At 61.9% G+C, this 15,529-nt stretch overlaps 1 protein-coding gene across 1 annotated transcript; it reads right to left on the reverse strand.

The window, feature by feature from the left end:
* Positions 1–92: 92 nt before the first annotated feature.
* Positions 93–10,528, reverse strand: CABP7 (calcium binding protein 7). Its single transcript, XM_032603645.1, has 5 exons — positions 10,420–10,528; positions 3,052–3,195; positions 2,135–2,247; positions 1,667–1,820; positions 93–1,442 (listed from the first exon to the last, which is right to left on the reverse strand). Exons 1-5 carry the CDS (start codon positions 10,526–10,528, stop codon positions 1,315–1,317), a joined length of 648 nt encoding a protein of 215 aa, XP_032459536.1. The 3' UTR covers positions 93–1,314.
* Positions 10,529–15,529: the final 5,001 nt, after the last annotated feature.

Here is a 15,529-nt window from a genome sequence, read left to right on the forward strand (position 1 = left end):
GCGGCTGCTCTTCCCCCTCGCCTGGCGCCCTCAGCTCTGTGCTCTGGCCCTGGGTCAGATGATGGGCAGGGCTGGAGTGAGGTGAGGTCCTCTCCAGGGTGACTGGTGCTTGCTGCCCTTCTCCCTTGGGAGCCGGCAGAGGCTCAGCACAGCCGGGCAGGGGGCAGCCAGCGTGGCTGTGACTCGCCCAGGCGAGCAGTAGCCCCGGATCTGGGGAGGAGAGCTGAGGACTCAGTCTGCTGTCCTGGCCCCCACATCAGCCCGTGCTGAGCTGGTGCCCAACCGTGAGATGGCACAGCTTGGGCAGGGATGGGAGCTGGGTCTCCAGCCTGGATGGTGTGGAGAAGTGGGCGACCCAGGAGGATGGGCCCTGAGCTTGGGAAAGTGGCCTGGCTGAACTTCCTGGCACTGACACCAGGGGTGGCTTCTGCCCTGGAGGGGCCCCCCAGTCGGTAGGGAGACCACATAGGTTGCTCAGGGGATTCGCAGCCTCTGGGCCCCAACTCTGCTTCCTGCCTCCACTGCACTCCACTGTGCTGGGGTGCTCGTGGGCAATGTGGCCCTCAGGTCACTGGGCCTCTGGTGGGGGGCCCAATGGATGAGGTGGCAGCTGGGCCACCTCAGATGCTCCATCTTCTGTGAGCTTCTGCCCTGCCTAAAAATCACCATTGATGGGGGAACTGAGGCCAAATCTGGGAGCCCTCTGAGCCTCAGGGTCCTCATCTTTGAAATGGGCTGATTCTCTAGCCCTAGTGGGTGTGTGGAGGAGGGCTGGGTTTGAGTCTAAGGAAGGTCAGAGGAAGGGATTCAGCAGAAGGCCGGGGGCTTCCTCAGGCCATGCCAGGGAGAAGGGCCCAGGAGACCCCAGCCTCATGTTGCCCTCCAGGAGGAGGCTTTCTGTCCCCTGCACGCCCCTCCATGGCCCTGGGCAGACCTGAGGGACCAGGGTTGGGTTGGCTATGTGGCCCTGGGCACACGATGCCTCCTCCTGCCCAAGGGACCTGCAGCTACTGGGCCCTGCATAAATTTCTCCTTAATTTCCCAGGGGCCCCTGCACAGCGAGAAAAGTTAGTGCTACATACAGGCCAGGGTGGGGCAGGGCAGGGTGCAGGCAGGGCCAGGGCCAGGGCCATCCTCAGAGCCACCACCAGGCCCTCTGCAGCTGGGCCACAGCTCCATGCAAGGCCTGTGGGGCGGGCGGGGTGGTGCCGCTGGACGCCCAGGCCCTGAAGTACACGCGGTGGTGGCCCAGGGAGTGGGTGGAGGGAGAGGACTGTGGGCGGCGGTGGGTGTGGAGGGGGCCCCAGGTGGCGCCTATTTCATGCCGCTGCGCAGCACCTGGTTGGCTGCGATGAGCATGACGCTGATGATGAAGGCGATGGCGAAGGCGCAGATCAGGCTCTTGCGCACGCACGTCTGACGGATCTGCTGGTTGGAGCAGGCTGTGGCCGCCCGCCGCCGGGGAGCACCAGAGAGAGAAGGGGACAGCCAAGTGACGGACTCAGGAGCCGTCTGCCCTTCTGCACATGGGCTCGTCCCGCGGGGCACACGGGGACGCAAGGTTTGGGGCAGGCAAGGAGGCCCCCAGCCCCCCTCTGCAAGCCCCTGGTTCCTCCCCTGCCCGAGCAGTTGGCCCGCCCGTGGGGTCCCGGGGTGGGTCACTCACTCTCCACGTCCACGGGGCACTCCTCCGCTGTGCCTAGGTGGCTCTCCTCCTCCGTCATGATGATGTTCTCAATATCCTTCATGGACAGGTGCTCACAGAAGGTGTCGTAGAGCAGCCGCTTCAGCTCGTCCACGGTCAGCTTTTGCATGTCACACTTGGGTGGGGGGAGATACAGCGCTCTGGCCACCAGCACCACCACAGTCCCCTCCGCCCAGCACCTGCAGCCACACAAGCCAGTGACAAGCCTCCAGATTCTGGAGGGCTGGGAACCACTCACTCCATTCTCTGAGTCCTCGACCAACACCAGCCTCCCCAGGGAACCCCATGGCCCGCTGGGAGACAAGACGTCCAGTGGACAGAGCCTGGGGGTGTCATCCCCCCCTTTATGGTGTGGGCCCGACCCTTCACTGGCCCAGTACAGCCCTTCACTGTGCACACAGCCCTGGGTCCCAATCAGCCAGGGAGTACCTTCCAGAAGACGGTGTCGAAGTCAGTGCCGTGGAATTTCTCTGGGATCCCCGAGGTGGAGAGCTTGGGTCCCAGAAGGGTCACAAACTCCTCGAAGTCCACTTGGCCATCACCTAGAGCGGGCACAGTTCCAGTCAGCTGGTGAGGCTGCACCTGGGCACCTTGGGCCACCATGGGACCTCAGGCAGGTCCCCTCCTCAGAGCCTGATGTGCCAGTCTCTGGGCTGATGCTGAAGCCACCGAGTGTGCTGAGGCCCCACCTGACAAGGTGGGGAGTGTGGGGGGGCGCACAGCAGGTGGGCCCTGAGCAGGCCTTGCGTGTGGGAGACACGTTTCCCTCTGAACCCTACATGGCTTCCCAGCACCCTGCTGCTGTCCCGGAGCAGGTGTGGGGCCGGACATCCTCCCCACCACACAGACGGGAAATGAAGCTCAGGATGGGGGACCGCCTGCCCAGGTCATCACCTGCTCTCTGGGTGGAGATGAGGTGGGGGAGGCAGCCAGAGGAGGATGAGTGGAGGGCACTGGGCCTTACTGGTTCTTATGAGTTTTTCCTTGATTAAATGCCAGGTGGCAAATATTTACAACTAAATTGATTTTTTATTTTTGGTGATGGGAAATGGGATATTTAGTATATCCGTTCTGCTTTCCTGTACTTTAAAAATTTCTTGGAACACAGAGTGAGAGGGGCAGAATCTCCAACCTTTGGGTATGGCTGGGGCTGTCACACTCTCTCTAGCCTCAATTCTCCAGGCTGAGAAATGGGGCCAGACCTGGCTGCAAACCCAAGCCATGGGCTTGGAAGGCTGGCTGGGAGTGGGGAGAGTGAGAGGCCCCCTATGGGCTCAGGCCCCCCACCAGACTTGCCCCCCACCACCAGGTGAGGGGTAAGGAAACAGTCAGGGGGCAGGGCTCACCATCCATGTCCAGCCGCTGGATGATAACCTCCAGCTCCACCTCGTTGGGCATGTATCCCAGGGAGCGCATGGCCGTGCCCAGCTCCTGCTTGGAGATGAAGCCATTGCCATCGCGGTCGAAGACTTTGAAGGCCTCTCGGATCTCTGTGGGAGGAGCAGAGCAGGTCAAGACCTCACTCCTGTCCCCAACAGCCCACTCCCCAGACCTCCAGAATCCCAGGTGCCACATCCTGAGACCGGGATGGAGAATCCCCCCTTCCCCTCTAGAGCCCGAAGGTCTGGTCAGAGAGAACTGGCAGGTATCTCAAGAGTCCACTATAGCTCTGCCTCCCTGGAGCTCAGGGCAGGCCAAGCAGGCAGCAAAGGTGCCCAGGCCCCACGGCAGTGACAAGACCGCCCCGGGGGTCTCCGGCTCCGCGTGCCAGGCTCCCACAGCCTCTCCAGGCGTGCTCACGACGACCCCAAGTGGCCGATACCACGGGTCCCATGGTGCAGGGGAGGACGCCGGGCTAGGCAGCCGGTCTTCTGTGAGCTGCGGAAGGCTTCCCTGCCTACCACGCCCCCTCCATCCCCCTCCCATCATCCCCACCGCACTTCCTCCCGAGGCTCAGCTCCTTAACACCGGCCAGCACTCATTAATGGCGGCCCCGGGATAATGGGCTGACAGCTCAGTGCAGACTGCCTCCCAGATGGAGCCCAAGGTTTGGGAGAAGAGAGATGATGGATGGAGCAGCCCCAGGCCAGCTCAGGTGCGGGGGGGGGTCACTCCCCCCCATTGTATGGAGGGGGAGACAGGCCTGAGGACCTGGGTGACTCAGGGGTGGGGAGCAAGGCACTGGGCTGGGAGCCTGGGAACAAGCAACCCAGTGAGTGACCTTGGGCCAGCCTCAGTCTTACCCACAGTAAAATGGGCGGTAATGGTGTAAGGATGAAAGGGTTTTACCAAGGACATCCAGGAACTGTTGAGGGTTGAAGGGTCCTAACCTCTCCCCAGTTCACCCTTTTTTCACCTCTGTTTCTGTGTTTGCTGTCCCTTCATTGTTACTCAGCCCAAGAAGGGTCCTACAGAACATTTCCCGTTGATGGGTAGTGAATTTCAACCCACTCTGCTCCAGCTCCCGGGGGTCTCCTTGTTCAATTCGCGGGCAGAGGTGAGCTCATGTGCGTGCATGCGAGCGTGCGTGCGTGCGAGTGTGCGTGCGTGCGAGCGTGCGTGCGTGCGAGTGTGCGTGCGTGCGAGCGTGCGTGCAAGCGTGCGGGCGTGCGTTTGGAAGGAGAGACAGATGAGATGCTCCATGCTGCCTGCCTGGAAAATGAGGCCCAGAGAGGCTAGGTGGCCAGTGTGGGGTCAGGGCTGTTTCTGGTGACGGCAGGAGTTAGGCTGGCCCAGGCCTGGCCTAGAGGGTCTGTGAGCCCCTGAAACTGACTGTGGGATCCTGCACCTTGGGGTCATCCCCTGATTCTGCAGGACCCACTATAGCCCAGAGAGGGTGGCCATGTGTCCCAAGCCACACGGCAAGGTGGCTTGGACTGAAGCCCCAAACTTCATCAGGCTCTTCCCACCTGGCATCTACAGCCAATGCCTGGAGGTTCCAGTTGACATGCAGGCCAAGACAAAGTCAGTGGGCCACACCTGAGTTGCCTAGGCCCCCAGACCCTCTGACTCTGGACCACCCCCTACCCATCCCAGGCAGGTCCTGAGAACCTGGTCTCCTAACCAGTGGCCCCTTGGCCAGGAGAGCAGCTGGGAAGGGAGATCTGGGCCAGGCCCAGAGGCTTCTATAAACCCTGGACTCTGGGAACTCCAGGCCAACTCCCACCTGAATTTTCCAGGGCCACGGAGGAGGTAGTGAGCTCCCCATCCCCAGAGGTGTGTGAGCAGAGGCCCAGCAGTTACAGAGGCTGCTGAGGGAATTCCAATCACCTGGGAGTCTTTGGGTTCAGAGGAGGGCGCTGACCATGCAGCCAGGCACACCCTCTGCCCAGCCCTCCACACACACACTTAGGTTTCTGGCTGTCACTGTTGGCCTCCTGACCCAGCCATGGGCTCTGCCCACCTCAGTCATGGTGGGCACCAGGGCTGCTCCACCTCCAGGCCTTTGTATATGAGGCTCCTTTTGCTTGGAATGCTCTTCCCTTCACCATGGTGAATTCTGATACATCCCTGGTTCCCAGCGTGGATGGCATCACCTCCCTGGAGCCCCCCTGCCCCCCCCAGCTGACTCTGGCCCTCCTCTGGGCTCCCACAGACCCCACTCTTCCCCCAAGGATTCCTTCCTGACCACATCAGATTGTGAACTATGAGACGCCATGAGAGCAGGAGCCAGGTCAGTCTTGTTCACCGCTGTGTCCCCGCTCCCTGGAACAGTGCCTGTCATTCAAGCATAACCATTTGCTAATAAGTGGTTAAGTGAATGAATGACTGATTCAGGGAGCCCACCCATCTGGAGCACACACACAAAGGAGCTGACCAGAAGTTCATGCTCCACTTGGTGTGGGGTCATCGCTCCGAGCCCATTTACCCTTAGTTTACAAATGATCCTAGTAAGGGCAAGCGTTTGCTTTCTACTCCCCAAGCAGGCAAGAAGCAGGAAGGGAGGCTGAGGGTGCTGCTTGTCCCCTTGTGCAGTCCCTAAGGACCCCCTCACTCCATGGGCCACCCAGAAGAGGGGGATCAAGCCGAAGTCAGGGGTGGGGGAACCATCCTCAGACCCACCCAGGTCAGGGGCTGGTTTGGGGAACCCAAGACAGGCACCCCATCCTTCTGGGTGCTTGGTCGGGAGAGCTCAGGGTGGGATGGCAAAACTCTGGACGTGCAGTGGGTGCTGGCTCTCTCCCCTGCAATGAATTGGGGTCCAGGCTGTCCCTCCCACACTGACAGGGGCCAGGTGTGGCTCCCAGAGCCCAGGGCTGCTTCAACTGGAGCCCCTGATCTCCTTCTAAAAGTCCTGAGAAAATGCACAGGAGACAGTGGAGGGCAGGTGAATCTTGGGGTCCGTGGGCAGGCGACAGGCCCAGGGGCAGCCCTTTCTCAGGCAGGACTAACCTTCCAAGACCACTAGATCAATCCAAAGACCGCCACCTCCTCATTCATGTGTCGCCTCAGCCACTCCTCCCTGGCACGCCTGGCTCACACCTCAGTCTTACTCTGTGTCCTCGCCCTTGCTCAGCGCTGTGACCCAGCACCAGCTGATTTCTGAGGCCAAGTTCAGGGATCACCTTCTCGGCCAGAGAATCAGCACTAAGTCACACAGATTCAGGGTCAGAGCCCAGCTCTCCCACATCCTGGTCGGGTGCCTTTGAGTGGGTGTTTGCTCACCTGTACAATGGGGCTGCGGAAATGACTAAATAAGAAAATCAAGCATGTAAGTGCTTGGCTGGGGCTGGGCCTGGCTCAGAACAGGATGCTATAAATCAGAACATCCCAGACGTTCTGGCAGAGCCGGAAGGAGAGGGAGGACTAGGGGAGCTTCAAGCACCAGGCCGGCCTTCCTGTTTGCTGGTGCCAAGACTCGGGGCCCAGGCTTGGAGTCTGGCTTTGCCACTCAGCAGCCGAGTGACCTCCCTCTCTGAACCTCAAGAGCCTCGCCTGTGAGATGGGAACGTGACTCTTGCCCCATCTCTGAAGCCTGGACTCTGCTGGGGGCTCCCAGAGTGGGGTGGGTGTCCTGTTGCTGCTGCCGCCATCGGCACATCCCAGCTGGGCACGTTTCCCTGAAAGCCTCACTCTGTTCGCTCCCCACGAGGCCAGGGAAAGCCTGCCATGCTCCACGTTGGCATGGGGAAGCCTGGCCCAGGCAAGGGCTGGCAAGACCTCTGGGTTTCCAGGCCGACACTGGTCCCTACCTGCCACCTCCAGCCTGACGCCCTCAATCCCCTCCCCGGCCCGAGAAGCTGCGTCAGGGCCTGAGTCCCCAACCACCCCCAAGGGATGCCAGCACTGTCAGGGAGCCAGAGTCCAGAGAGGGGGTGCGTGGGCTGGAGGTCACTTTGAGGGGGGCAGTGTCTGTCCTCTCCACGGCATTGGCCCCGCGCCCCAGCACTTTGGCCTCCCTGAGATTCCAGCCTGACAGAGGAGGCTGCTGGGCTTGCAGAGAAGAGGGGCAGGAAAAGGGACTCCTCTGCCCTCCCGTACCCCGAACGCCCCCGTTTGGCCACTCTCACTGCAGGCTCCACCATCTGACTGAGCAGGTCAAGTGCCAAGCCCAGACCTCTGTCCTGGTGGTTGTCTGCCTGTCCGTCTGTCTTCCTCCTCCCCTCTCAGAGGGAGGGCCAGTCTAGGGCTTGCAGCTGCCCCAATTCCCACCCTCAGGTGCTCAAGCCCGTCGATGCCACTGGGGTCAGCCTCAGCACTGCCACAGGCCAGGGGAGCTCTGCTGTGTGCATCTCAGGGAGAATCTGGGAGATCCTGTACCTCCACCTCAAGGGAGGCTGGAGGACCCAGACCAGCTCTGCCGAGCCACGTCTACCCTGCCAACTGCCAGCCAGGGGTCCCCAGGTGCCTCTGCCAGAACTTCAAGGCCATTTCTACCCACCCTCTCCCCCAGCCTGCCTTTCTGGCCTGGCCCCCCTGCATACCCCGTGTTCCTTCCTCATGGGCCTGCCTTTCTGGCCTGGCACCCCTGCATACCCCGTGTTCCTTCCTCATGGGCCTTCCCCGACCCCCACCCCTCAGCCTCCCTGCTGCTGCGTCCCGGTCCCCGAGTCCCCACTGCATGCCAGGCCCTGTGCTGAGCACTTCCATCACATCCTCTGTCACTGGCAGCCCTGGGGAGGGGCAACGTCAACCCCCTTTTACAGATGGAGAAACCGAGGCAAGAGAGGCAAGTGATTGCCCAAGGTCACTCCATAAATTGAGGGAGCAGAGAACTCGAACCCACCACTGCTTGGCTAGGAAGCCCTCACCTTAACCGGTGTTCTCCACCTCCCTCCCTAGTCCTCCTCCCGCCTCGGACTAACCACCCCCTGGATTTCTGCAGGCAGGCACATACTGTCTGTAGCATTTCATCCCAAGCTACCGGGCTCCCTCTCCTCGGCATGTGTGGCTCCCCCAGTGATGGGCATCCTCCCAGCAAAGAGCCTGGGTCTTACCCACACTGCCCTGGGGCGGGAGCACTGATGAGGCACTGGGGAGGTGGAGGGGGCAGAGGGGGGATCTGTGCTGTGGATGGTCACCCTTCCCACCCACCCCTGGCACTCAAGGCCCACTGGGGCCTGCAGAGACTTGGTCTCCTAGGAGAAGGGCTTCCAGAGTGCCTGCAGCCAACAAGGGGGCCGATCACAGAGGACTCCCTGTCTTCATCCATGGCTGCCTGCAGGCTGGGGCCACCAGGCATCTGCTTGCTCCATGACGCCACCCCCCCCCCCCCCCCCCGCCCAGGGAGGGCTCTGTCCTTCAGATGCCCCCTGTGCCAGGTCCTTCTGCTTCACAGGGCCCAGGAGAAGTGGACAGGAGAGAAGCAGGGAGTGCGTTTTGGTGTGGCTGGTGACTAACATTCCTGGGCTCCTGCCAGCATGTCCACCATGCGGTCCAAGGGGAGCCTGTGGCCTCTTTGCCCCTGGACTGCCCGTCCTGTGCCCTGCTCATCCCTGCACCCCAGCCTCCTCAGCTTCTCCCCTTCCTTGGGGTCTGTACTCCAGGGCTGGGAGATCAGGAGAGGAGGGACAACTGAGGCCCATAGCAGGGCTGCCAGGGTCATGGTGGGGTGCTGGGAGCAAGGGGAGGGAATGAGGGGAAAGCTGCCAGTGTAGGGGGACAATGTTTACCCCTGCCCGCGTAGCCAGGAGGAAGGTGTGGATGAGGGTCTGTGGAGGGGAAACTGGTAGAGGTTTGCGGTGGCCCAGGGCAGGAGAAGACAGTGTTAGGGAAGAGAAGCCTATGCCCCATCCCCGCCCTCTTGTCCCTCATCATACTCCCTCCTTTTCCCAGGCCCTGGATGAGACTTTTTGTTCCTGAGCTTCGGCCGAGACAGGGCAGGGACTTGGGCTTTGGAATTCAAGGCCAGAGACCCAATAGCGGCACCCATCCATCTGTCCTGCCCGCCTCAAACATCAGGCTCCATTTCCACGGCTCTCCCAACCTCTGGAGGCTTTTGGGGGGACTTGCTGAGAAGCAGGCAGCTCATAGTCTGTGGTGCAGTGCGGGGGTGGGGGTGGGGTGGGCTGGGGGTAGCTGCCTTCTCCCCTTGATCTTCCCACTGATCCCGTCTGACTCCCCCAGGATCTGCTCCCTCCAGGGCTGGGGGATGAGGCTGGATCTCTCTCCATGGCTTGTGCTCCCACCATCATCCCTGACTGCGCTGGTGTCTCAGCTGCACCTCCCAAAGACCCTGTTGAGTCCCAGATCGCAGAGACCCCTGGACCTAAGGTACCTGAAGAGAGGCCCAGCTTCTGGGTGATCGCAGCCCCTCCCCCAACAGCAGACAAGCAGATCCCAGGGCGCCAAGACTCCCATCAGCCCAGAGCCCCTCACTCCACTCCATATGGGACCCCAGGAGGTCTGGGGGGAGGGAAAACCTGAGCACCTGTCCTTAGCCCAGTAGGGAAAGAGCTCACAGGCCCCAGGGGTCTCATCGCTCCTCAGAAGCCTCTGTCTAGGGACCCTGGCCTCTGCCATCTGCTCTGATATCGCCTAGCCTGCTGCCTAAGGTCCCCATTCATGTCCAGAGGTGGAGGGACTCCAGGGGGACAGATTTAGGTCCCGGCCTCTCTGCCTTTCCCTACCAGGCTTGGTTATCTCAACCAAGCCGCCCAATCCGGCCACTTGTTGTCGCCACCACCTCCCGGGCCGCCTTCCTAGCGCTCCAGGCTGGGGGTCCCCGCAGGGCTGTAGGGAAGGGGCTACGGCCGTAAGAGGGGCTGCGGGCATCCTGGGAGCCGGCAGGAGCAGGGCAGTCGCCCTCTCCCCTTCTCTCGCTGCCCGAGCAGACTGGATTTTAAAAGCGACACGAGCGGAATGTCAATGCCAGCGCAGAGCCGCGGGCGGCCGCCGCGGAGGGGATCAAGATGCGGGTGCTCTGGCCGGGCCGGCGGAGGGGACACAGCTCAGACCCCCAACCCAGCCCGCCGCGTTGCCGCACCGTCACCGCGGATTGCGCGGCCCCGTGACCCCGCTGCAGGGCCCGGCAAGTTTCCGCAGCGCGGGGGACCACGCGGGCAGGGGCTGGGCCGCCCCTCCGCCTTGGCGACCCCCACCGCGGCGCCCAGAGGTGCGAACTCGTCCTGCCTCCCTGCGCAGCTGTTCGCTGGAGTGCCCACCTGGCAGGCGGCACCTGCAGACAGCCCCCCGCCCCTGCGCCCCTAGACCGCGCTTCACCTGGGCGCACAGGTAGGAGGGCCAGCGGGCGGAGGTCCCGGCGGGGCACTCACCCTCGAGCTCGTCCTCAGGGATGTCCACGGGGCGCTGCTCCGACAGCAGGTTGGGCACGGTGTAGATGCCCCGGTACATCAACGCCGCCGTCACCGGGTGGAACGGCATCTTGGAGGCTCCGCGCCCGCCCGCCCGCCGCAAACTTTGAGGTCGGGGCTCATGGGCCGGCGGCGGCCCCGGGGGCGGCTGGAGCGGGCAGGGCGCGCGGCTGCGGAGGGCGGCCCGGCGGCGGCAGTGGCGGCGAGGCGGGGGTCGCCCCTCCGAGGGCCTAGCGCCCCCGCGCCCCGGGCCGCCGGTCCATGCCGTCCCCTCCCTCGTCGGGCTCCCGGCCGGGGCCCCGCAGGGGCCGCGGGGGCGGCGCCGCTCGGGCCTCTCCGCTCGGGCCGCTGCGCGCTACGCCGGCCGTTCCCGCTCCTCGGTGCCCCGCGCGCTCCGCGCTGCGCGCTGCTCGCCGCCCGCTGGTCCGCTCGCCGGCGCGGCCGCCCGGCCCGCCGCTCCGGTTCTCGCAGCCTCCCCTGCTCGCTCGCTCGCTCTGTGCCGCGCTGGCTGCGCTCCCCGCCTCCCCCGCCCGCCGCCCGCCCCCTTCGCGCTCCCCTCCCCAACCCAGCCCGCCCCTTCCCGCCGCCGGCCCCTGTGCGGCCGCCCCTCGCCCGCCGGGGATTCCTTCTCCCCTTTGCCCCGGGCTCCCCTTTCTCCCTGAGGAAGATAACTTGCCCCCCCAGCGCCCATACAAACCAAGTCCGCAGCCACCAGGATTAAATTAAGGTGGGGGTGGGGCCCTTCCAGCCCCTTGGCTGGCCCCCACCCCCATGAACAGAGAGCTAGGAACTGAGGACCAGATAACTGGCAGCGAGGGGAGGTCTGCCCCAGGCGCCTGGGTCCTCGAAGAGAATCACACAGTGTTGGCGCCAGGAGAGGCTCCAAAGTGGGGAAACTGAGGCTGAGAGAGAAGGGCGTTGACCAAGGTCATGGGGCAGGGCCGGCAGGCAGGAGCTGGGGACAGCTCTGGGGCAGGCTTCCCTGCCCTGTGGCTGAGACCGCGCACCTGACCTTGCCTCCAACAGTGGAGCCTCCTTCCCAAGCCCTCACCACTGCTCAGCCTGCAGAGAGGGAGCCAGGCCACAGAGGTGGCTGGGTGCCTGTAGGGACTGGTGTGAGGCTTTGTCAGTTCACATAGCTCCAGGTTAGACCTAATACTTGTGCAGGGCTCTCCCAGGCCCCAGAGCTTGTGTGCGCGTGGAATGAGGGGTCAGGTGTTCGTGGGAGCAGTATGCCTGTGCATGTATCCGTTATCCATGAGGGTGTGTACATGTGTTTTCGAGTCCACACGCAGATGAACGCATGTTGGGAGTGTGTGTGGACACCTGTGTGTGCCAAGGTTGTAAGCTGGGAGGGGAGGGCAGGAACCCATGGGCAGGTGGGGGGCAGTGTGCGACCCCTGGGTGTGGGCCTGTGTTCGCAGACGTCCATGCATATTTATGAAGGAGGGATTGACCCTCTGGCCTCGCCATGGCCCCAGCTGCGGACCCCGCCCCTTGAGGCCCCATGGGAACCACCTCCCTGCCCTCTTTGGTCCAATCAGCCCTCGCCCCAGGGGAGAGCTGACTGCCACGGCCCTCTGCGGCCCGGCCCTTCCCAGGCTGATTACATTTTTCTGCTTTTGTCGCTGATTAATCACAGCCCTGTCTCGTGGCCTGGGGAGAGGGGCTCAGGGAGAGATGCCAGCCTTGGCTGAGCTGGGCTGGGCCAGGCCTGGGCCCTAGCACTTCTTAGACTTGGCTGTGGACACGGCTCCCAGCAGCATCTACAACCTGCAGAGAAGCCAGGAAGGACCCCAGCTGTTTGTCTGTCTGTCTCCCCAGCCGCTATGGGCCAGCTGGGTGCCCATTAGGACCTGGGGCTGGGGGCTGTGTGAGGCCCCAGAAAAGCCCCTCCCGAAGCCCTCCTAGCCCACCAGTCCCGGGTCTGACATTCCACCCTTAGAACTGAGTGTTTTGAGCTCCCTTGGGTCTTCTCCTGGAGCAGAGGAATGGGGAAGAAAGAACCTGGACCTCGGAGCCAGACAGACCTGGGGCTGCTGCTGTGGAAACTTAGTCACCTCCCGTAACCACCTGGGGCCTCAGTTTCCCTCGTGAAGTGAGGATGGCAGTGCTACCTCCCAGGCAATGTGAAGCTGAAGAGATGTAACATATGAAAGCTGCCTGGCAGGGCCTCCCTGTGTCTCTTGGGAGTTTACTATTAGCATAAAAATCACCCCAAGGAATATGCAATAATAATAATTATAGCTGCAACGTACTGATGGGGAGTGTGAATGACAGCAGCTCAATCCTTTGGTGTTTACTGAGTGGCTAGCCAGTTCTAAATCAGGACCCCCACGTCTAGGGAAGGTGGGCTGGGACCTGCTGAGGGGCTGGTGGGAAACCCAGCTCCTGGTGACTTTCCAAGAGGCTGCCACACAGCATGTTGGCGCTCGCCAGATGGAGCTCCCGTTGCATCCCCTGTGGCTCCCGCCGTGCTGTCCAGGCAGAGAATCTTCAAAGGACAGGCGGAAACAGTCCCCGAGTAAATCAAGCAAAAATCAATTGTGTGGGCCTGACTAGCACTACCTGAAGGTCTGTGCTGAGGGAAGGTGTGGGTGTCTGCTAAGACATGGGCCCTCCTCCTGGCCTCAGCCTTGGTCTGTGACCATCTTGTGACCAGGCTGCTCCCTGGGACAGGCTCCCACCAGGCCAAAGGGACAGGACCCTCCAGGTTTATAGCACCAAGGTCATGGTGCACCCCACTGCTTGGGCCCTTCTTGACCTCAGGCATATTTATGGAGGCCCATGGAGCTGGCTGTGTGCCCAGGGAGCTTCCACACGCCACCAGCTGCACCTGGGCTACACCTGGGCTGTGCATATGACCTGCACAGAGTCCCCTAAGACTCTGAAGGCAGTTTGGCCACACCCCACTCACGGTCAAGGGCAACCCCATTCAGGGAGCTGAAGGGACCAGGTTGGTCATGCAGAGTTATGAGATAGAGCGGGGGTTCAAGCTCAAGGCAGGAGCTGGGTAGGGGTGGGATGGGAATCCAGGCTCTGGGCCATGCTGCTCTCTCCCTGCCCTTCCAGGGTCAGAGGAACGCCACCTCCTCTGGGAACCTTCATCGACCTCCTCGGCCCTCCGGTGGGCAGCCCCTGGGTGCTAGGTCCTGCGAGCAAGCCAGGCTGGGAGTCAGAGGATGAGGGGGAGCTGCTTGTACCTGGGGCTCACAGAGCAAGCGCCAGAGGGCTGGGCAGCATGGTTAAGGCCGAAGCTCATTGCCTGCTGAAGGGCAGGTGGGGGGGGGAGCAGTTTTTACAGAGGAAGGACATGGAAACGGGGCTTTCGGTTGAGGAGGCAGTGCCATGAGCAGTAAGAGCTCTGCATGGAGAACCCAAAGCTGGACATGTGCCTTTGGGTGTCTCTGAACCTCAGCTTACTCACCTGTTAAATAGGAACACATCCAGCCCCCAGAGTGAATGCTTAGTTCCTGCACACGAAGTGCTCAGGCACGGAACATGGTGGCTCTTACTATGAGTCAAGGGAACTCCAGGAGGAGGAGCGAGGGTGGGCAAAAGCTCAGAGATGTGTGAGGACCCCACTCAGCTCTGGAGGGCAGGGTCCGGGTCTGCACCTCCCAGATCCGAGCGCCTGGCACAGGACTGGGCTGGGCTTGGGAAAGTGGCAGGGGCTGGATGAACATCTGCTGAAAGAATGAATGAGAGAATGAATGAATGAACGAAGGATCACACACCAGCCCACCCGCCCTTCGGCGTTGCAGCCCCGTCCTCTCCTCTGCACGTCACAGGGGAGCAGATGGTGAGATCACAGGGTGTGAATTGTGTCTGTCACTCCCCCATCTGGGGAAGGTGCCGCTGCCATCACACTGCACTCCCTGGGGTGCCACCAGGAGACTCGTGGGCCCTCCAGGGAGGGGTCTCCACAGACTTCCCCCACTAGTCCTTGTCTCAGGGTGCCGGAAACCCGAGGAGAGGTGCCCCATCTGTGACTCTGGGAGAATCCACCAAGTGGCAGGGAGGCAAGAGGAGAGAAGTGGGGACTACCCTGTCCAGAGGCTGGCTGCCTCCCTGCCAGAGACTGGAGCCCTCTCATCTCAAAACCAGCATGTTCCCCAGCATCCTGTCGCCACCCACATTCAGCACCAGGGAGAGCTACTGGCAGAGCCCAGGGCCAAGCCATACTGGGTAAAGGTGTGGAAGGATCCGGGAGGGCCTGACAGGCAATACATGAACCCATTATCCAGAAGAGGATATCAAAATGGAGGGAGGGCAAGCACCAAGCTCAAGGCTTTGCTGGGGCCGCTGACCGCAGCCCTGCCCAAACTTGGGGACTGCTGGGGGAGGCAGGGAGGTGCTGGTGGGGGAAGGGCACATCCAGGGAGGGCAGAGGCTCTGGCCTCTGATCCTTGGCTAGGGAACAATATTGTTCCAAGAACCCGCTGGGGACAGTGTGTGGAGCTGAATAAAATATTCATCATCCGGGAAAACTCACACAGTCACTTGATGAATAATGGAATTTATAGACCTGCAGAGGCAGACCCAGCCGTGAGGGGTGCGGGCCAGGACCCAGAGGCCCCTGTCTGCTCTGATCTTGCCTTCCCCTGAGCACCCTCTCTGAGCCCTTAGTTGCCCAGCTCCCACAGGTGACAGGGGTAGACAGGACAGAGCAGGAGGCAGAGTCCATGAGAGGGAAACAGGGTGAAAGGGACAAGTCCTTAAATTTGTTACTCCTTGAGAATCAGCTTGGTGGTAGAAAAAGAGCACTGAACTTGGAGTCCATTGTGGCTGGCATGAAACCCGGCTGCTGTTACCAGTTCTGTGCCCTGGGTGTGACACCCAGTCCTGCCTCAGTTTCCTCCTCTGTAAGATAGGGTTGACTCTACCACTACCCAACCAGGGTTGCTGGGATCTGATGAGATGACAAAGGTGACAGTGCCTGGTACCTCTGTCCCTGGCACACACAGTACTGGGAGATGTTGCTGAGAGGCCGGACCTTTAGAGCCTCCCTTTCTGGCTCTCATACTACCCTGGGCCCAGAAATGGTCTGGAAGGCAGAGGGAGGCATGGC

This window comes from Phocoena sinus, chromosome 14, assembly GCF_008692025.1.
Source record: "Phocoena sinus isolate mPhoSin1 chromosome 14, mPhoSin1.pri, whole genome shotgun sequence".
Classification (NCBI taxonomy): Eukaryota; Metazoa; Chordata; class Mammalia; order Artiodactyla; family Phocoenidae; genus Phocoena; species Phocoena sinus.